Genomic DNA, 21,399 nt, shown 5'->3' on the forward strand with positions numbered 1-21,399 from the left:
ATATGTCACTATGAAAGTCAAATTCCTTTCATATATACAATTCATAATGGGAAATATTTATATAGATTTTTTCATAAATTAGATCTAAAAAATAATGACTAATTAATGATTTTTTAATCATTAATAATATGATATTATATTAAAAATTAAATTAATTTAAAAATTTAAATTATTATATAAAATTTAAAGAATAAATTTATCCTTCAATGAGTTAACCATAAACTTTGTGAAAATCAATGAATAATAATCAAATTATTAAAATATTAATTATTTAAATAGATCATAACATAAATATCTGTCATCATAATATAAATACGATCATGCTTTGTCATTTTAATAGTACAAGTACAAGAAGATAAAAGTGCAGTTTGTCTTTATAATTTAAAAGTATTTTAAAAAAAAATTAAATTTATTTATTTATTCTAATTATTATGTTTTTAGTGTTTTCGAATCATTTAATTTGATATGTTGATATTAAAAATAATTTTAAAAAATTAAAAAAAATTATTAATACATAGTTTAACATAAAAAATTATTTAAAAAATAATCTTTAAAAAATTAAAAAAAATTATTAATATGTAGTTTAACATAAAAAATTATTTAAAAAAGAATTATAATTATACAGATAAACAAAAAAATATCCTTTTCTTTTCTTTCCTTTTTTTTTTTTTTGTCTTTCTTGGAAAACATCGTAGCTGATTCTCATGAACTCAGTGAATAACGCATGCAATGCAAAGTATATATAAATATATACATGTTATGTATCAAAAATTTAATGAAATATGGATTTTAGATCAAAGACAATATATGTGTATATAACATTCCTTGCATCAATATGGGGTTAATGCTTGCAGCAGATAACATTATTCCTTACGTCAACAACAATATATTTTCACCTTTTCTAATTCCAATTCATTTTTTTATATAAATATCTTATTCGATTAAACATAAATTACAGTCCTGTAGATTTAATAACAATATTTAACTTCATCACGTTCAATTTATATAAAAAAATTACCAAGACAAAAATTTAAACATATAAAAATAACACTAACATTAACGAAACTTAATAGGTACCTAGAAAACACTGCATATAATGAGTAAACACAATATTTACTATAACAGTACAATGATAATTTTGTTTTTCCCACAAAAAATCTTTGAAATAATTATTGGGGATAATAAAATCTTTTTATAAAATTTATTAGTTATTATTATATTAATTTTGGATAAATATTTTTTTTTGTATTTTAAAAACATAATGAAACAACTAAAATACATTTGAGAGCAATAATTTTAAAACTATCATTCATGAATTTTTTTAGTATTTTCATACATTTTTTCATTATAATCAAGTTGGCTAAAATATAATTTAATATTTTAATAATATAAAACATGGTTAAAAAATAAAAAAAAATAGTTGGCATGCCAACCTGTGCTCTTCAGGTGGCGCCTTTTGGCATCCAAGAATCCCCTTATATCATATCATTAGAATAATTACAATTTCTTGGTGGGATGACTCGTGACAACGATGAAGGAGTTTATTGTTGGTGGTGTTTTTTTTTTTTATATATTCTCCCTCCTTTTACTTTTGATCATTTAAAATTTTAGAGTTATTTTTTTATTTATTAAAATTTCAATTTTAATTCTTATTTTTTTATTTCTAGTTTTTGTTCTTCTAAAATTTCAATTTTGATCCTTATTTTTTTATTTCTAGTTTTTGTTCTTGATTTTTTAATAAAATTTTGATTTATTTCATCCTTTAATCCCAATTTGTAATTTTTTTTTTAATTTGATTCTCATTCTTTTGATAGTTTTTTGAGGTCATTTTGTTAAATTGATTTTTCTTTTCAATTTTTTCCTTCAATAAAAAAAAATTATAATTGTCATCTAATTTATTTTTTATTTTAATGTCTAATTTATTTTTTATTTTTATTTTAATTCTTATTTTTTGAATTGTTATTTTTAGTTTTGGATCCTTTTATATAATTATTTTTCAATCTCATCTATTAATATTTGATTGATTATGAATTGTGTTTTGTGGATTTTTTAGATAGAGTGTTTCCAGTCTCATGACCTGAGTCATAAGTTTGAGAAGTTAATGCAAGTTGACATAATTTTTTCTTTACTTATTTTCTTTGTCAATTTCATTATTTGACATTAGTTTTTTTTTTTAATAAGCTTTGTGATTTTTTTTTTATCGAGCTATCTTGATCTCATGATCTAAATCGCGGAGTTGGTGAGTTAATTTAGGTTGGTCAGCCCTTATAACCTAAATTGACTCGATCCTTATAACTCAAGTTACAAGTTTGTCATGTTAACTCGAGTTGACCCATAACTTTTTTTGTTATTTTTAACTAATTTTATTATTTTTTATATTTAATTAGTTGGGAATCGAGCTACATTATTTTTTTCTTTTGATAAAAGGTTTTTCTTATAGGTTATTATGATCATTTTTTTTCTATTTAGTCAATTTTCTATCATTTATTTAAAATAAAGTTATTTTATTTAATCCAATCAAGTATATGATTTGAGTTACAATATTTTCTTTTTCATTTTATAAAAGATTATCGCAGCACCTTAACATAATTTTTGAGGTAAAGAAATATGCTAGCTCCCAGTACATATATAATAGAGAACATTTTAAAGCGTTTTAAATATTTTCTTTCAATAAATAAATAAATAAGTGCACAGTTCATGTAAATTTTATTATATAAAGGGTTATATTGTTCTAAAAACTTGAACACTCTCGTAATTGGTTTGTATTGAATCAATAAATTATGATAAATAAACATGGAAACCAAATCGAAATCTGGAGTAATATTTGGAAGTCGTGCCTGTAATTTGCCCTAGTTAAAAAGGAGAAAGAAACGCTTACTTGAGTCCGTACAAAGGAGAAACAAACCAGCAAAGCACGCTTTAAACATCATATGGGTCCGTGCGTGCCCTAACAAACGGTTACCTTTTCTTTTCTGTCTATCAAATTCATATTTTGCTGGGAACTCTGACCAGCCAGCATCTTCTTCTTCTGGCAAAGCAAAAGCAAAAGCAAAACAAATCTTTAAGACATTTCTGTGATGGAAACAATAAACGTGCTTTACTCTCCCTATATTATCATCTTCAAGCTAGTAAGCCTTGTCGTCAATCTCACCAGTTGAAAAATCACTGAAGCTACAAAGATTCCGATCACCAAACAGTACTCAACTACTGTTGGATTCTGATAAGGATGGTTTGACAGTTGAAACTGAAAAATTTTCCGGTTCTGTCAGTGCTGCTTATTTGCGCCTACACCTCCTAATAAAGATCTCCGAACTCCCCAGAGCGGGTAAAGTTAGTTTTGTGATCTTAACATTAATACTATAGATTAAATTTGGGAATTGTTTTATAATTTTGATTTACATCTTGTGATATTTTTCCGATTGAATGATTTGCTTGAATGTGCAGAAACCATTTTGCTGATGACAAGTTTTTTACAATGCTGATAAGAAGAATCTCATAACTTTGGAATAATATAAAATCATCTCTCAACCTTCACCAAACAATTTCAACTTTTAAGTTAAATATGGTTTTGTTTTAAAGTTAAATCTGGTTTTTTTACTAACTAAAAGATTATGATTTCGAATATTATTAATTAACTAAAAGATTATGATTTAAATATCATTATTTTTTTTCTAGTTAAAGTATAATAACACAATATAGTATGGATTTATATAAAATTGGTTTAATAAAACAAGTTAGAGAATGTTATTGGAATAAGAATGCTTGATCTTGTTTTGGTATGATAAATATGAGAATTTATAAAGTATAAATACTTCAAGAATAAAAATGATGAATCTTTGACTTAAATGGTTCAGGAAGTATAAATAAACTTTGTCATGTTGCTTGAATTTAAGGGTTGAAGTGTTATTTTTTTTTGATAACATTAATGATGTAGGGGATAAATATCTCTTATATAATATATATTAATATTAATGAACAAATATTCCTTACACAATATTAGTGTTGATGGAAATATGGTAGGCATTGGAAAATGTTTGTACATATAAGGATATAGAGAGATGAGTATTCTTGGCACTAATATTTTATGTTAAAAGTCATAAAAATAAACAAATAAATGAAATTTTATAGCCTAACATGAGGTTTATAATGATTGTGTCCATGCTATTTAGACTTGGCACAATACCAAGCCTATAAGCAATGAGTCTATTAGCTTGTCAAACTCATATATACTTGAGATTAGTGTGTAACTAAATTTAAAGATATTAGGTCTAACAGATAGTAAGACCCATGTTTATTTGAGCTAAATGCATAACTAAACTTAAAGATATTAGATTTGACAGCTTGCTAAATCCACGTATATTTGAGCTAAGCGTGTAATTGAAATTAAGGATGTTTGGATTGACAACTTGCTAGATCCACGTGCACTTAGACTTAGCATGTAATTGAAATCAAGGACGTTGGGTTTGACAGCTTGCATAAAATCTATATGGCTCAGTGCGTAGTTGAACCTAAGGACATTGGGTTTGAAAATTCACTAAACCAATGTGTATTTAAACTCAGCATATACCTAAATACAATGACATTTGATTTGACAGCTCATAAAACTTATATCTGTTTGGGCTCAACGTATAGATAAAATCAAGAATGTTATACATGACAATAAACCAGTTCTATATTATCTAAGTTTGGTATTCTGCTAAGCATTTAAATATTGAGTATGAATGTAAGCCTTATTTTTTTGTCATTTGGTTATCATTCTTTATTCAGCCTTTTAAATATAGATTTAGGCTAGAAATTTAATTTTAAAAATATGCTATCCATGGAAAACTACTATGAATCCTCCCATAACATATTAAGATTTTGTGACGTTAAGTGCCTGCTCATTTGATCTAATAGAAGAAATTGTGTGTTCAGTCTAAGTGACTTTTTTTCTTAATTATCGCAAAGGTAGGCATAAGTTGGTGTTGGAGAATACTTTTTGTGGCTGAGAAAGACGTGCAGCCTCATCCGGTAGATATTCATCCCATGAATTCTGTCCTATTCCTCGTAAATCTTCAAATTACTATTGATTTGTTAATTATGTATAATTTTTATTTATAATTTTATGTTTTATCATTTAAGTACTAGGAATTAACATCTAGGTTTCTTAGCTTGACTACATAAGAGAGATTATGTTGCTAAGTTGTAAATACTATTAGAAAATCAAGAAATACAAACAAAAATACTAAAAAAATATTTTTGTTGGTAAATTACCGATGGATTTTATCAACATAATTTTTATTGGTAAACTTAAACATTGTTTATTATGTTCATTACAAAGAAAATCATTAATGAAAAATTTTCGTTGGTATTTTCTAGAGAGCTCTGAAACTGTTCACTTTCTAATTGCATTGTTAATTACTATCTTTTACGGACAAAATCATCGACGGATTGAAAAATCATTAGTGTTATTTGGCTTTTTTTTTTAAAAAAAATTAATTAAATTAAAATTTTAAATTAAGTATTATAAACAGATTAAAAAGTTGTCAGTGATATTTGGTGGTTTATGAATTTTTTTGATTAAATTGAAAATTTAAATTAAATATTATAGATAGAATTACCAATAAAATAATTAAAAATATTAATATTTAATTATCTATTGGTAAAACCCTTGATAATACACTCCAATAAAAAGCTTAAAATCTATAATTTAACAACAAACATAACTTTTCTTTTTCTTTTTCTTCCTCGTACATAAAAAATATTAATATTCATTTTTTTTTTTCATCGATAAATTAATTACCAAAAAAATAATTGTATAAATACCAACAAAAAATTCCGTTAATAAATCTAAAAATTATGATAGTGAAATAAACTTGTTATTGATTGATAACTCATAGCTCTTCCTTCTTGTAGCCATCCTTTCCTATTCTTTTTCTCGGGGATGCAAGCAAAGCTACACGATCACTAAATAAAATATATAAAATATGGATCTTTTGCATTTGATTTGTGCCCATTTTTGCTGCTCTAAGGGTTGCAAGAGATTGTAAGAGATTGTGGTAATGATGGTTGTTTAAAGTACTTTTTATTTAGAAATATATTAAAATAAAGTTTTTTTATTTTTTAAAAATTATTTTTGATATCAATACATCACAACAATTTAAAAACATAATTTTTTTTTATTTTTTTAAAATAAAAAATAAAAAAATAGTTCGCATCGCGTTTCCAAACATACTCTAGGGTCAATATACGAAAGTTTCATTGTTGGTTGTTGCATTATGTATTTATTTAGGAGTGTGGTTGTGGTTGTTTTTTAAAGAACGTTTCATGCTGAAATGCATCAAAATAATTTTTTTTATTTTTTAAAAATTATTTTTAAGATCAGCTTATCAAAACAATCTAAAAATATTTAAAAAAATTAATTTGTTGCATTTGTTTTTTAATTTTTTGGGATCGCGGTTTGCACCGTGTTCCCAAATGTTCTTGACAACAAATATCTAGCTCTTAACATACAAAAGATGATATTAGGTTAAATGATTTTTCCCATTATCAATTTTTTCATATGAATTTGGGATTGCATTTAAGCAATTGATTTAATTATATTTAAAACCAAAATTGTTTTTAAAATAAAGCCAAATTTAATAAAGAATAACAAATAAAAAACTCGAGATAACTCATATCATTTTCAAAATTAATTAAAAATCATATAGAAAAAAATAAAAAATAACAGAACTCAATCTCCAATTAAATCAAATATCAAAGGATAAAAAAAAAACATGAGCTTCAAAAAAAAAAAAAAGACAAATGAACCTAGATTAATTTTTTAAACTTGGTTTAATTTTTTAAATTCACAACTCGTTAAATTATAAACTTAAACTTAATCAAAAAGTCTAATTCAATATTGAAAAAAAAAAATATCCTTTTAAAAATTTGACAAAGGAAAAAATTAGCAATAAAAATTGAAGAGGATGAAAATTGTAAAAAAATCATATTTATAAATGATCTTAAATAAAATAAATAACAATAAGAAAAATGTTGACCAAATTTGATATATTAAAAAATTAATATAGGTTGAAATTAAAAATAAATTTTAATTTTATAAAATAATTTAAATAAAAAAATATCAATTAAAAAAATATAAATAAATGAATAAAATTTGAAGAAATCAAATTAAAGAATCATTGTAAAATTTTAAAAGATCAATGAAAATCAAGAATAAAAGAGAAAACAATAAAATAGTAAATTGGTCCCAAACTTGAGGGAATTACAACGCACGTCGCCAAGGGAGGAAAACCCTCTGCCGTGACAAATCAAAAAATTCCGAAGAAAGCTGTTTTTGGTCGTTGTAAGCCGCTGCATGCTTTGCTTAAACACGGAGGAGTGGCATACTTACTAACACGTACAGAACTAGGGGGAAGGTTAATCTTATTTTTCGTACTTGCGATTCGTCTGTCCGTTTATCAACTTGGGTTTCACTCTCCCATTTTTGGTGGCACGATTCTAACCTCAGCAATCAATTTTCTGTGGCATCAATAATCAACTGGATATGAAACATGAGATCAAGAACCCTAAAACTTAGTTGTGCAACAATCATAGCTTTCAAATGGAGTCATGTCATTTTGATCTTGCAGTCTTGCCGAAAAATAACTAGCTCCCTGATTTGCGTTTTGCAAACGTGACTTGATAGCTTAAGGCTGTTCCTTCTATTTTTGCTGTTAATATTACGGGCTTAAATTCTTAATCTTTCATCCTTGTTGTATGTAGGTAATTTTGGAGATTACCAGACATGGCAGAGGTGGAGGTTGGAGGAAGACCATGGTTTACAACTTGGAAAGGCAAGACATCTGCTTCACAGTCCCTCTGACATTCTCTTCGAGTTCCCATTGATCTGGATGGAATTTACAGTTTCGTTCCACTATTCAATCCCCCTGGTTTATAGCCTAGTTGGCTCGTGCTTTCGTTTTACAAAAGGGCTCCCCTTTCACAACCTAGAAATAAAGAGAGATGGCACAGTGTGGGTGCCAACCGCTGTTTGCATGCACCTTGAGTACCTTTCGATCCAATTGCTCTGGATGCCTTCGTTATCTAAGAAGCAATTATATCCATGGCTTCAGCTTTTAATACAGTCCCAGGCCAGATATAGTGACGGTAACAGCAACCTTTTTCCCACTGCCTTGTCTAAGACGACGGTTTCAAATGCTCTGTTTGTCCCCAACACATCGTGTTTGTTTAAGTTGGTAACAAACTGATGTGTTCGTTTAAGATGGTAACCTACTGATCAAACATACTCTTGTCTGAGAGTTAATTTTTTTTTTTGTTACCTTCAGTAGTTTCCAGTTTTGTTGATTATCGATATTTTGGCATGAGTTGAACTTCTAAGCTTCTAATTACTAACAGTGAACTTAGACCTTGGCTGTGGTTCATCAAGTAATTAATCTAAAGAAGCAATTATATCTGTGTATCCAACATCTTACATGTATTGAAGAAAATCTGTCCAGTTACATTACAAAACATTGAGAAAACAAAACAAATTATTCACACTTTTCCTGATTTCTCAGATATTATTTACAAAAATGTTTCACCAGTAGTCCTTACATGAGCAAGAACCATCTTTGAAATGGTGGAAACGATTTCTATCTCTTGCAATAATTTCTCTATTGAAGATCTTTGATATTAATTTGGTGGCAGAATGACAATTTCCACACACGCGAAGATTCTTCATTATTCTGATTGGTGTCCCTGGCTTTGTACTGATCAAACCAAAGGCAATGGCCAACTTTTCACTGTGATGACTCAAGACCCCTTCTTTCCACTCCTCATCCATGTCATAAAGCACCTCTGACGTATCTGGTACAAAACCAGCTTTCTCCAAACGCATATCAATTTCATCCAACATCTTGTAGATTTCATTGCTCTGGGGATGTACCTTGTCACCAACAAGAAACTCATGCACCACACTATCTACTTCAATAGAGCTACAACCAGGAACTTTCTTCATCCTGTTATCATTTAGCATAGTTCTTATTTTTGCTACATCTTCCCATCTACCAGCTCCTGCGTAGATGTTTGACAAGAGCACATAAGCGCTTGGGTTTTCAGGTTCTAGTTCAAAAAGATGCTTGGCAACAGATTCAGCCAACTCAATGCGTCTGTGAATTCTACAAGCTCCAAGCAGAGAGCACCAAATGGCCCCATCTGGTTTCATTTCCATATTCTTCATCAAGGTTTCTGCTTCATCAAACAACCCGGCTCGACCAAAAAGATCTATCATGCATCCATAGTGTGGCAATTTTGGAGAAACCTTGTAATCTTGGATCATTGAACTAAAATATCTGCGTCCAAGACTTAGCAAACCAGCATGCTTACAAGCTGTTAACACGCCAACAAAAGTGATGTCATCTGGTACAAACCCCTCCCTAGTCATTCTCGAGAAAAGCCCAAGAGCCGTATCTGTGTGCCCGTGCATAGCAAACCCAGATATCATTGCATTCCAAGTTGCCAAGCTTTTAGTATTCATGCAATCAAAGATTCGTTTAGCTACCGCTAAATCACCACATTTTGCATACATGTCAATGAGGCTTGTCCAAAGGGCAACAGTATTTTTCATACTCTTCATGTTCTTGTCGACATAAGCATGAACCCATTTGCCAAGATCAAGCGCACCCAAGTTAGCACAAGCCGGAAGAATGCTCAAGAAAGTGACATCATTAGGATCTATATTCGACTGCATCATTCGCCTAAATAGCCCCAAGGCTTCCTTATAACAGCTCATATGAGTATAGCCACCAATCATAACATTCCATGAGACCACATTCTTATCCTGTATTTTCTCAAATAAATTGCTGGCTTCTTCCAAATCTCCACATTTAACATACATGTCAATAAGTCCGTTTACAAGCCTAAGATTTGATCCAAGTCCACGATCTTCAATCCAAGACCGAACCCAATTGCCCAGTTGAAGAGAAGATCCTGATTGAGCGCAGGCCGAAAGGACACTAAGCATTGTGCTCACATTAGGTGTAACCTTTGCTCGACGCATCTCTTCAAAGAATGCCATTGCCTCTTCGACTCGACCACTCTGAGCATACCCAGAAATCATAGCATTCCACGACACAACATCTCTCACAGGAATTTCATCAAACAACTCTCGAGCTTCATCCAAGAAACCCTTCGAAGCATACCCAGTAATCAAAGCAGTAAAAGAAACAGCATCTCTCATATAACTTTTATCAAACACCAATCTTGCATTAACCAATTCACCATTTTGAGCATACATGTTAATCAACGAAGTATGTACAAAGGCATTATGTTCAAGTCCAAGCTTCAAAACATGTGCATGGACCTGTTTCCCTTCATGGGCACCTCTAATTTTGGTGCATGACTTGAAAATAGAAGGAAAGGTGTACTCATTCGGCTCTGTACCAGAACTAATCATATGAACATAGTATTCTAAAGCTAAAAAAGGGGATTCGCTCGATGAAAGACCCCTGATCATATGATTCCAAATCACATGATTGGGGTTTCGAATGGTTTTGAAGAGCGAGAGAGCATAAGAGAGGTCACCATGTGGAGAGACGGCGCAAAACTCGATGAGCTTGCTAAGAGCGAAGTGGGTGTTGTGGAGGCCAGTTTTGATGATTTGGGAGTGGATTTGTTTGAGAGTCTGGAGGGTTTTGCAGTTGGAAAGGAGAGTTAGAGAAGGATGTTCATGGACAAGCTTGTATGGCGGAGAAGGATCAGAGAAGGAAAGAGCTTGGAGAGTACTCACGGGTGAAGCCAATACCACCATCTTCATTCGTAGTTTGTGAAACTGGAGTTCCTCTATTCAAAATTTTCAAACTTGAAGAAGGTCAGATTTTTATCCTTGTAGATTTATCATTGTTTCACTTTCACCCTCATAGTTTAAGCTTTCACAATATTACCTCTAAACTTTCCAAAATGTCTTCATTTTGCCCTTGATAAAAAACTACTTTTTTCATGAATTATTTCTTGGTATAAATTATATATCATAATCATGTCTAATTAATTTTTAAATTATTTATTTTTCATTTATTTTTCTTTTAATTTGATACCGTCCGCCATCTTTTATTACTCTATTACATAAAAATGGTTGCATGCACATAAACATTAACTACAAATATTCTACTAATCCATACAATAATTATGCATTATAATACAAAGTCACATATAAATAAAGAAGAATATCTTACTTATTTATAGCTAAAAAAAGTTAAATAATTTGTTAAGAAATAATTTTTAATCAGAGTATATATTTAATATTGTGATAATTTTTATGATTATAAATTCAAAAAGCATGTTTAAAAAAAGTTATAATTATAGTTTTTTTAATTAATATTTTAAGAGAAAGTTTTCAACAAGATTCATGCAAAAAATATAAAAATAAAAATAATGCATATTAAATAATCAAATTTTTTAAAGTCATGGTTGATGCAAAATATAATTTTAATCATACAAAGAAACCTCAAAACCTTTGACTCAAACAAGACTTAAATGGTTCAATTAAATTTAAAATAATCTTGAACTGCCAGCAATAAATGGTTCAATTAGGGCAGCCATGATGCATCAAAGGGATCAATATAAGAAATTATAAGAAATACAAGAACCAAAAGTGAATTTTATAGCACTGTTTGAATTAACGGTAAGGAAACGATAAGCGTTGCCTGTAACTGCCCTTTTGTCTGCCTTCTCCATTTTGCCGCCACCTCACTCTCTCTCACACACACCTCTTGTCCTGGTGTATAAATACCAGCCTCAAACCCCTCTGCTTCCCCCCTCTCTACACACAGCCATCCATTCTGGATTTCTCTCGCTCTCTACAGTGCTCAATTAATCTTTCAAAAATCTTGAATTTCGAATAATGGAAGCACACATTCACAGTTTCTCCCCTAATTTCTCATCACTTCGACCCCTAACAAACCCTAATTCCTTTATTAAACTCTATCACTCTCGAGATTCTACCTTTTCTATACCTCTATCGAAATCACTCAAGCTAGGGTTCCGATCATCGCCACTGTTGGCGGCGTCCACTCCCGTCACTAACGCCGATACTTTACTAGCCTCAAAAGGAGAAAATGAGAGGAGTGTGAGTCCAGTTTATGTGCCAACGCCACCTGATCGTGTGCTCCGTACTCCTCACAGCGGGTAATTTTTTTTATTTAAAATTCTTGATAATTATTTATTCCTAAAGTGTAATTTTATTTCAATGAAATTGACAGGTACCATTATGATGGGACGACGCGGAACTTTTTTGAAGGTTGGTATTTTAAAGTGTCGATACCGGAGCGGAAACAGAATTTCTGTTTCATGTATTCAGTGGAGAATCCTGCGTTTCCTAAGAAATTGACTGCCTTGGAGTCGGCACTGCATGGATCGAGATCAGTTGGAGTTGGTGCTCAGATTCTAGGGGCATATGACAAGTATATTTGCCAATTCTCTGAAGAATCGCAAAATTTCTGGGGAAGTAAGTGTTTCCCCCCCCTCTTTGCAATGTTATGGGAACCGTTTGAATTTATAAGATTCTGTGTTTAAGAGTTAAAGTTTTTACTATTAGTTTGTTTGTTGATGCTTAGGTAGGCATGAGCTGGTATTGGGGAATACTTTTGTTACCGAGAGAAACATGCGGCCTCCAACTAAAGAGGTTCCTCCTCAGGTTGAAATCTCTCTTGTTCATCTTGAGTGTTGATATTGATGTTCTTTTTGTTCGTCATTTTTTTTAGAATGTCCAACCTTGTCAATTTTATAAGGTTTTAACATTTGGTTTTCTTAGTTTGAATGCATAAGAGAGGATTTCTTTTATATTTAGTTACAATGCCGTGGATTAATAGTACATAAGAATGTTGTCAGAGTTGCAAGGCTTTAAAACTGTGCTATACAGCTGCGGAGGAAAATAAGAAAAGTCCTCTTTAACAATTTAACTGAAATGTCTCATTTTGCTTCCGTAACTTCAAATGGTTTCTCATGTCTGAAAAATTTGTGGGAATTCACATTAACTACTGTACCCTTTTATTTTTAAAAGTTTTGAGGTGGTTGAATATATCAGCATTAGCCTTCCTGTTCAGTTCCATATTAGATATTTTTTTTGTTTATTTTACATTTCCTTGCATAAGACTGTTAAAACCTGAAAAATTAGAGTGGATTCTCAATTTCCTGTCTGCTTGGTTAGAGTTAGTGCAAGTATTTCTTGGTTTGCTAGGTTTATATTCTTGCTGAGGCTAACCATGTCAAATGAATCCAAGTTACAACTTACATTTTGTAATATTTAATTTGTGCAGGAATTTGACAAAAGAGTTTTAGAAGGATTTCAAGTAAGCCCACTTTGGCACCAAGGCTTTATTCATGATGATGGCAGGTATTCTCACTCTTATCAGCCATACCCATAGTGTAGAGATTGAGTTTCAGGATGTAACATCACACATGCATGGGGGCTTTTTTTGTAAAATCATGCATGCATGTCACACTGCCTTCAGCGCCACATTCAGGATAATGGATTGAACTTTCTAATGCTTGGTTAGTCCAACTCCTTATCTATGCCTAAAGTGGTTAGAAAATAGTACGATTGGGTAAGTCGGGGCAAATCAAACATATTTCATGTTTGAAATTTTGATTTGAAATTTTGATAATCAAATATATTTTTAATACCTTGGTTGTTTCTAATTTATTTGAGCATTGGTAGTTTGACATGACTTTTCTTCTAACTGCAGGTCAGATTATGTGGAAACTGTGAAAACTGCACGTTGGCAGTACAGCACCCGGCCTGTTTATGGATGGGGTAATGTTGGGTCTCCACAGAAGTCGACTGCAGGGTGGCTTGCTGCTTTTCCTGTATTTGAACCCCACTGGCAAATATGCATGGCTGGAGGACTTTCAACAGGCATTAACTATTCTTGCTTCTGGTTATAATTGTTTTGGAACTTTCAATCTGATGCTGGTTATGATTCTTTTATTCTATTTTACAACAAGTTGTCTAATAAATCAATGATCTTTGTAAACTGTTCTTACTCATCATATATAACCAGCTCTTGTTTCTTACAGTTCTCTTTTCTCCCCACTTCTAAGTAAATACCTTACAAAAATTTAGAGGAGCCTTCGTTGTTAATTTCTAAGTGCTCTTGGTGCTATGAAGGTCACAAGTTTGTGAGAGCAGAATATCCATAGGCTTTAGAAATAATTATATTCTAGTTTTTTGGCTACTTTTGTTGTCACAGTGGCAAAGAGTGTTGTGATGGAGGTTCAATGCTTTCTAGGGAATAATGCTTTGGGTTTTGATTGGACACAGGATGGATAGAGTGGGATGGTGAAAGGTTTGAGTTCGAAGATGCTCCTTCTTATTCTGAAAAGAACTGGGGTGGAGCCTTCCCAAGAAAATGGTATTGGGTAAATATTTATTTCTTTCATGTGGTAAATATCTGTGTATTAATGGATTATATGTTTTTCTCACGTGGAATTTCATGCTTACATAACATTGTAAGGGTGGGTAAGTTACTTTCACTGTTGCTCTTTGCATGACTAATAATTGACTCTTTACCCTCTTTTCAACATACAAAGTTGACCTTACATCAATATTATTCACCCCAATTCACATTTTGATGTGTGGTGTGGGAATGTTGTGTTGTCATTACATGTTGTTTCAAAGTACAGAAATTGAAGAAAGCACATTAACTTTATCTCTGGCTAATTAGCCTGCTTTCTCATGGACTTAATTAGATGGCTCATTTTTTATGCGTTGTTGATTAGCGGAAATTTTTGGTGAATAAATCTCTGCTCTGTTTAAGTTTTTGAAGTTGTATGGAATTATCTCTGGGACGATGTTTTCTTAAAGCATCTTAGGTTTGCAATTGTCCACGCATGCCTAACCTGGAAGAAAAGAAAATTAAAAAAATTAAAAGAAAAGGTCTGAATGCCTGTATGCTAATTGTTGATGTTTTACATTTTACCATAGGTTCAATGTAATGTCTTTGAAGGTGCAAGTGGAGAAGTTGCTTTGACTGCAGCTGGTGGGTTGAGGCAAATACCTGGACCAAGTGAGACTTTTGAAAATGCTGCATTGGTAACTTTTCTATGACAATTCCAGTACTATTGTTCTCCACTTTCCCTTGTTCCAGCAATTCTTTTTAGATAGATAAGTTTATTCTGCTCTTTAGGAATATATATGGATGGCTAAATGCATGTAAAGAATGAGATAGTGAACCACTGATATGCAATTTTCATGGAACCTCAGCTACCCTCTATGTTTTCATATGGAACTTGAATATTATTCATGACCTTGAATATGCCTTGCTATCTTTGGTTTGAGATCCTGCAATAGAAGAAAAGCCAAAAACATATTCAAGTTTACAAGTTGGACGCACTTGTTTTGAATATACTGAGGCATTGACACACAATACAATGTCCACCTATGCAGGTTGGAGTACATTATCATGGGATTTTCTATGAATTTGTGCCATGGAATGGTGTTGTAAATTGGGAAATTTCTCCATGGGGTTACTGGTACATGGCTGCAGACAATGGGACACATTTGGTATCTTCTGTTTCCTGTTTCTAGTATTCACAGTCACACAGTATAAATTGACTTTTAACTCTGATGTCCCTGTAAGTTTGGTATTATTCTTCATTTAAACATGCGAAACATTAAAAAAGAAAAAGGAAGAACATGCTTGCCCACATGATTTTTCATGACCTCTTAAGTCTTCTATGGATACACATAATGATAAATTGGAGTTATACTATTAAGTAGAGGGCTAATTTATTGTCCTTTCTCAGGTTGAATTGGAGGCAACAACAAAGGATTTGGGAACAGCATTGCGTGCTCCAACAGCAGAAGCTGGGCTTTCTCCAGCTTGTAAAGATACCTGTTTTGCTTTTCTGAAATTGCAAATTTGGGAACGTCGAAATGATGGCACTAAGGGGAAGGTGCATTTTACATCTTGCTATCCCACATCCACATATTCATCAACTTCATGCACAAAAACACTAACTTAAACTATACTATTTAACCTCAGGATTTATTCTTAGCATTAAGTGGCCTAACTATTCAACAGAACATCAAAAACTTTGAACTTTTCTTGTTTGACAGTATTTATCTAGCAATGTAGTTTCTTTACATAAAACCAGGTTTTGCAACCAGAAGTTGCACTTCTTCTTCCAACATGTATTTTCAGTGACATTATCCCATGAAACCAGTGAAAGGAGGCCATCTGTGGACTTCATGAGTGATTTTTTCTTAAAAATCTAGAGTTGTCGTTGGAGAAATGAAGAATCTGCTTTTAGCATTTAAGAATTTGCTTCCTGGATGTTCTATTTTTGTTTGTCACACCTTGCATGTTATTGATGTGCTAAAATCCATATGGATTGATACAATTCCAATGAGAGCGTTTTCTCATAATTTTTCAAAATCCTTGGCATCCAATTTTTTAATGTAATTTGTCAAAGGGGCAAAGCGCTGATCCCTGGCATGCAATTGTTGTGATTGATATATGCTCTTAGATCTGCACTCTTGCAAGTTGGTTTTTGTTCTTGTTCAAGAAACAAATAAGACCAGTTAGTTTATTTGTTCATACTATGGCTTTGGATATTCCTACACTTTCAGCATTATTATATGCAGTTAATTTTGGACGTTACAAGCGACATGGCATTAGTGGAAGTTGGAGGAGGACCATGGTTTACCACTTGGAAAGGCAAGACATCTATGCCAGAGCTTGTCAGCCGCACTATTGGAGCCCCCATTGACATGGATGGAATTTTTAGTTTTGTTCCTCTGTTCAAGCCCCCTGGTTTATAACCACTAGGCCAGTTGTTTCATTACGAAAATGGATCAAACTTGGAAGTTTGAAGAGCCAGAGAAAGGAAGATGGCAGTTTGGTATGAAAGACGATCCATTGTGCCCCAAAACAGCAGACTAAATGTTTTCCTTGACGGGTAAGTTGTGTGATCAGTTCTTTTGTTTTAAATTTCACTCAAATAACATGTAGCTTGGGCAACTGCAGTTAAAAGGGAACTGGGTGCTTGCTTTAGTCTGACTTCATCCATTCTGAGGCATTTTGCATTAGCCACTCTTTTTTTAACCACATAGCTAGTGCAAAGCTAACATAGAATTTGTGTACCTACCTGCATCGCTTTTCATTCAGCACCTTCTGCAACTTTGTGGTCATTTATTGCATATTTTGTGGTTTGTTATCCTGAATTTTTCATTTGCAGCTATCAGAATGTAGCAGCGATTGCCTTTAAAACCGTAAGCTTACTAAATTAAAGAAGATGCATTCACTGAATTGTTTTCTTAGAAACAGGTGTTCTCTAATTCTTGAAAACACCAAATAGAGATGGAAACAAAACATAATATTCTGAAATTATACCCTTAAATTTCTCAAAAGTGTTCCTATTAACCAGATCTATTTACGATCTTATGTTATGTTTTATATCACTTATGATATGTTTCTCTTTTTGTCATATGCATACGAGATTCCTCGTCTTTCCATATTTGGCTCATACGGGAAAAGTCGGTCAAAAGCAAGTTTAACACAACAAAAACAATTTACTGAAGTATTTTATAAGATTATTATTAGCACGGGAACCATCATTAATTAATTTATATCATTTACTTTTTAGTTTTTAAATTAACTCAAGCAGACAATTGAATTGCATTTTCTTTTCATATACATTATTTCTCAAAAACAAATTACTGTACATGAAATGAGCTTCAGCAGCCAATAATCCCATGTTTATCCCAGTCCATATCTCTCAGATTAGGCACGGTTCATAATTTATGGACCCCATGTATTGAAGGATGTATAAAAAATCTAGCAATATATATTTGTTCAAAAGAAAAATTACAGGAGAAAATATACTCCAGTCATTCTGAAGTAATGGTAACCCTAAACCCATTCTCAAGAACAAAAAAAGAAAAAAAGAAAAAGAAAAAGAAGCCTAACACCATTCTCAAGAACGAAAAAAAAAAAAAAAGAAAAAAAAAAAAAAAAAAGAAGCCTAACACCATTCTCAAGAACGAAAAAAGAAAAAAAAGAAAAAAAAAAAAAAAAAAAAGAAAAAAAAAAAAAAAAAAAGAGGCCTACCCCCTTTCTCAAGAACAAAAAAAGAAAAAAAGAAAAAGAAAAAAAAGCCTAACCCCATCCTCAAGAACGAAAAAAGAAAAAAAAGAAAAAAAAAAAAAAAAAAAGAAAAAAAAAAAAAAAAAAAAGAGGCCTACCCCCTTTCTCAAGAACAAAAAAAGAAAAAAAGAAAAAGAAAAAGAAGCCTAACACCATTCTCAAGAACGAAAAAAGAAAAAAAAGAAAAAAAAAAAAAGATATGGTCACCCTAAACCTCATGGTAATCAATTTTGTTTTGCTTCTACTCCAGCAGGCGCCCCTTGTCCTCAGCAGGTACATAAACCCAAAAACATACAAGATAATACAGAAAATTAATTATACTCGAGACTGATCAGCCAGTAATAATCATCTAACCGACCCTTGTTAAGATTACTTGGCAACCAGCTCTCCTTCCCTCCTGTGGATGTAACCCTGTCCACAACATCCACCAAACCTCTCCCTATCAGATCAGCCACCGCGGTACCGAAAGTGAAAAAGAGCCACCGCAATGGTAGACATGCTTTTAGGGAACTGAGAGTAGTAGGATTCTATCTGTCCAATTGAATTAAAAGCTTCAGCCAATCCAAGTAGGATTATTGGTGGCAAAAGCCACACTACTGACATGTTCACCACACCGTCAGGTTCGTCTTCTAGTCATTCCTCAATAGCAGTTTTCCTTCTTATGGTTTCTACTACTGCTGTCATTGCCCTTGCTGCAACTGGCACTAGCAAACCAATTCCTGTCCTCGCTTTAGGACTAAGCCCGCCACGTGGCCTGCCGGTGAATCTTGCTAACAATGGCAACTGAATTCGGTCATAAAAGGTTAGCCAGATTGTGAGAGTGAGAACCAGAAACACATTGAGGGATCCTGCTGGAAGTTCAAAATTCAAGATGTTCCTGTCCATGGTGTTTGCTTGGAGCGTGGCAAATGAGTTTTGGTTCAAGTTGATATGCATCATGATGCCTGTAGTCCAAATGGGGATGACTCTAAGCAGAGCTTTCAGTGACTCTACCTGATCAACTGTGCATAGCCGCCATGGATTTGAAGCTGACCCATCAAGATTTACATCCCTATCGGGATCTATTATGATACAAGCTCGGTTCAGACACCTGCACAAAGTGCTGAGAAATGTTAAGGAGAGATGATTTGCATAGTCAAGCATCGAAGCAAAACTTCGAGTCATCATTGTGTTAACACTGGTGTACCTTAAATTATCAGTAGGGACCTGGAATGGAACTCAGAGTCATCACTGTGGTAATACCGTTCAATACTACTGTGAGATAGATTGAGCTTTCTGTTCCTGAACCACAACTTGAACAAAACCTGTAAATAAGCTCGAGGAGGCCTTCACTTTGACGTATTGGGAAGAACCCACCAGAAACATTAAAGCAGAGAGGAACATGAGAATTGCAGGAACGGCAAACCCAACTTTCCAACTGAGGTTATCTTGAATGTAGACAATAACAGTAAATGCTATAATTGTTGATAATCCTTTTGCAGCATAATACCAATTAAAGAAACTCTGCAAGACACTCTCATTGTTGGGGTTCTCTTCGTTGTGTAATTGGTCTGCGCTAAAGGCAATAGAGCAAGGCCTAATGCAACCAGCTCCAATGGATATAAGGCCGAAAGAGAAGAATAAGACAGCCATTCGGTCCGCTGTAGCTGAGCTGCACGTATCGGTGAATCGGTCACAAGGTGGAGGTTGTAGTTGTGGTATCATGGCGGTTAACCAAAGAAGAATCATCCCCTGCATGAACAGAGCAGATTAAGAGGTCAAGACTCAAAACCCCTATTCCCCCCAGAAAATTGGAAGCAAGGCCAACAAAGAAGAAACTCAGCCAATATGATAGCGGGAAATTACTCACAAGAAGGCTGCAGAATGATCCCAAAGAGATCACCAGATACCGTCCCATGAATGAATCGGAGAGGAAAGCTCCGAAGATGGACAACCCATTAGACATAGCGGACCATAAGAAGAGAATGGTCGACCCATTTTCAGTCTCCAAGCGATAGTTATTCATCAGGTAGAACATCATATTTGGCATCAGCCCATAGCTAGCCACCCTCTCAAACGCCATATTAACTATAGATGCACAGAACAGGAAAACAAATAACCCAACATGATTCAACAGAAAACAAAGAACAGAAGGAGGAAGAAACTTAACAGTAGACTCTGAAGATTACCTATGAAGAAGGGCATGGTCCTTAGGCCACCCTTTTTTCGGTCCTTGTCCTTAGCGATAAGAATCATCTTCTCCTCTGCAATCGTATTTTCCATTTCTTTCCTCTAGCAGCACAATACTATACAGGAGTCCATACATTTGAAAAGATAAAAAGAAAGAAAATTAATATAAGAAAAGCTAAAACATGAGGGATATAATAAAATTGTGGATTGCTCCACATTGTTTTATTTTTTATCTGTACACGTGAATTTTTTTTGAACTTTTCCTTTTTTTCTTCTATAATTTTTTTCTAAATATTTTTTATCGATTTTATTTTTTAATATTGAAATGATTGAGAGTTTAGCTTTATTATTTTTTTTATTTTTTTATATGAGATTAGCATAATTAGAAGATTTGTCGAGATAACCTAGGTTACTCTAATTTATGGATTTGGTGAGTTTTTTTTTAATTGAATTTGATTCTTTTATAATATTTTTTTTTCATATTGTTAAAAAAATAGTTTTAGAGAAAAACTTTATTATTAAACTTTATAAAGTAACAAAAATTAAAGGATATGGGGGGAGCCATTGTTTACCTAACATCCATTACATCATGGATTACAATGGTAATCCACAATATTTTTTTTTGAATTTTTATCATGATTTTTTTTCAAATTAATTTTTGTCGATTTTATTTTTTAAAATTGATATTGTTGAGAATTTAGCTTCATGGTTTACAGATTTATTAAATTAATCTAGGTTGCCTTGGTTTATGAGTTTGGTAAGTTGTTTTTTTAATTAAACTTGAAATTTTTTATAGTCTTTTTTTAATCATATAGTTAAAAAAAATAATTTTAGAAAAAAATCATGCTATTAAATTTTATAAAATAACAAAAATTAAAGAATATGAAGAAACTATTATTTAGCCACACACATTGCAATATAAGTAACAATAGTAATTCATAGTGTTTTGCTTTTTTTTTTGTTCCTTTTCTTTTTTTTATTATGATTTTTTATTATAATTTTTTATATTTTTTCTATTATGATTTTTTATATTTTTTATTATAATTTTTTATATTTTTTCTGTCAATTTTATTTTTTAATATTAGAATAGTTGAGAATTTGACTCTTTATATATATATATATATATATA

General features: G+C 32.0%; 4 protein-coding genes across 6 annotated transcripts; 1 reads left to right on the top strand and 3 right to left on the bottom strand.

Moving 5' to 3' along the window:
- Window positions 1-8,410: 8,410 nt before the first annotated feature.
- On the bottom strand, window positions 8,411-10,794 carry OTP82 (Tetratricopeptide repeat (TPR)-like superfamily protein). Its single transcript, XM_011028314.1, has one exon. It carries the CDS (start codon window positions 10,772-10,774, stop codon window positions 8,558-8,560), a length of 2,217 nt encoding a protein of 738 aa, XP_011026616.1. The 5' UTR covers window positions 10,775-10,794; the 3' UTR covers window positions 8,411-8,557.
- An 875-nt stretch (window positions 10,795-11,669) lies between these two features.
- VTE1 (tocopherol cyclase, chloroplast / vitamin E deficient 1 (VTE1) / sucrose export defective 1 (SXD1)) lies at window positions 11,670-17,186 on the top strand. The gene is made up of 10 exons (XM_011028315.1): window positions 11,670-12,141; window positions 12,216-12,460; window positions 12,570-12,649; window positions 13,272-13,348; window positions 13,701-13,870; window positions 14,276-14,373; window positions 14,939-15,046; window positions 15,401-15,517; window positions 15,760-15,909; window positions 16,601-17,186. The coding sequence occupies exons 1-10, from the start codon at window positions 11,858-11,860 to the stop codon at window positions 16,775-16,777; spliced, it is 1,506 nt and encodes a 501-aa protein (XP_011026617.1). The 5' UTR covers window positions 11,670-11,857; the 3' UTR covers window positions 16,778-17,186.
- Window positions 17,187-18,352: 1,166 nt separating this feature from the next.
- Window positions 18,353-20,446, bottom strand: LOC105127156 (protein NRT1/ PTR FAMILY 1.2-like). Of its 3 annotated transcripts, none has more exons than XR_842559.1 (4): window positions 20,270-20,446; window positions 19,951-20,168; window positions 19,288-19,832; window positions 18,353-19,191 (listed from the first exon to the last, which is right to left on the bottom strand). XR_842559.1 is itself a non-coding variant. In XM_011028316.1 (3 exons), exons 1-3 carry the CDS (start codon window positions 20,361-20,363, stop codon window positions 19,353-19,355), a joined length of 792 nt encoding a protein of 263 aa, XP_011026618.1. In that variant the 5' UTR covers window positions 20,364-20,446; the 3' UTR covers window positions 18,353-19,352. The 3 variants fall into 3 exon arrangements, 1 of the variants encoding a protein (XP_011026618.1); XR_842560.1 differs by having other exon boundaries at window positions 18,353-19,203; XM_011028316.1 differs by having other exon boundaries at window positions 18,353-19,832.
- LOC105127184 (protein NRT1/ PTR FAMILY 1.1-like) lies at window positions 18,735-19,265 on the bottom strand. Its single transcript, XM_011028351.1, has one exon. The coding sequence runs from the start codon at window positions 19,263-19,265 to the stop codon at window positions 18,735-18,737; it is 531 nt and encodes a 176-aa protein (XP_011026653.1).
- Window positions 20,447-21,399: the final 953 nt, after the last annotated feature.

Source organism: Populus euphratica, unplaced genomic scaffold, assembly GCF_000495115.2.
Source record: "Populus euphratica unplaced genomic scaffold, PopEup_1.0 scaffold50.1, whole genome shotgun sequence".
Lineage (NCBI taxonomy): Eukaryota > Viridiplantae > Streptophyta > Magnoliopsida > Malpighiales > Salicaceae > Populus > Populus euphratica.

What these genes read in the sequence shown, in the direction of transcription:
- OTP82 (XM_011028314.1), bottom strand. Translation starts at nt 10,774, where the DNA reads ATGAAGATGGTGGTATTGGCTTCACCCGTGAGTACTCTCCAAGCTCTT.
- VTE1 (XM_011028315.1), top strand. Translation starts at nt 11,858, where the DNA reads ATGGAAGCACACATTCACAGTTTCTCCCCTAATTTCTCATCACTTCGA. An exon ending in GGCTGGAGGACTTTCAACAG is followed by an intron (nt 13,871 to 14,275) that starts GCATTAACTATT and finishes GATTGGACACAG; the next exon opens with GATGGATAGAGTGGGATGGT. An exon ending in CAGACAATGGGACACATTTG is followed by an intron (nt 15,518 to 15,759) that starts GTATCTTCTGTT and finishes GTCCTTTCTCAG; the next exon opens with GTTGAATTGGAGGCAACAAC.
- LOC105127184 (XM_011028351.1), bottom strand. Translation starts at nt 19,265, where the DNA reads ATGACTCGAAGTTTTGCTTCGATGCTTGACTATGCAAATCATCTCTCC.
- LOC105127156 (XM_011028316.1), bottom strand. Translation starts at nt 20,363, where the DNA reads ATGGAAAATACGATTGCAGAGGAGAAGATGATTCTTATCGCTAAGGAC. An exon ending in GACCATGCCCTTCTTCATAG is followed by an intron (nt 20,169 to 20,269) that starts GTAATCTTCAGA and finishes GTGCATCTATAG; the next exon opens with TTAATATGGCGTTTGAGAGG. An exon ending in GATCATTCTGCAGCCTTCTT is followed by an intron (nt 19,833 to 19,950) that starts GTGAGTAATTTC and finishes CTGTTCATGCAG; the next exon opens with GGGATGATTCTTCTTTGGTT.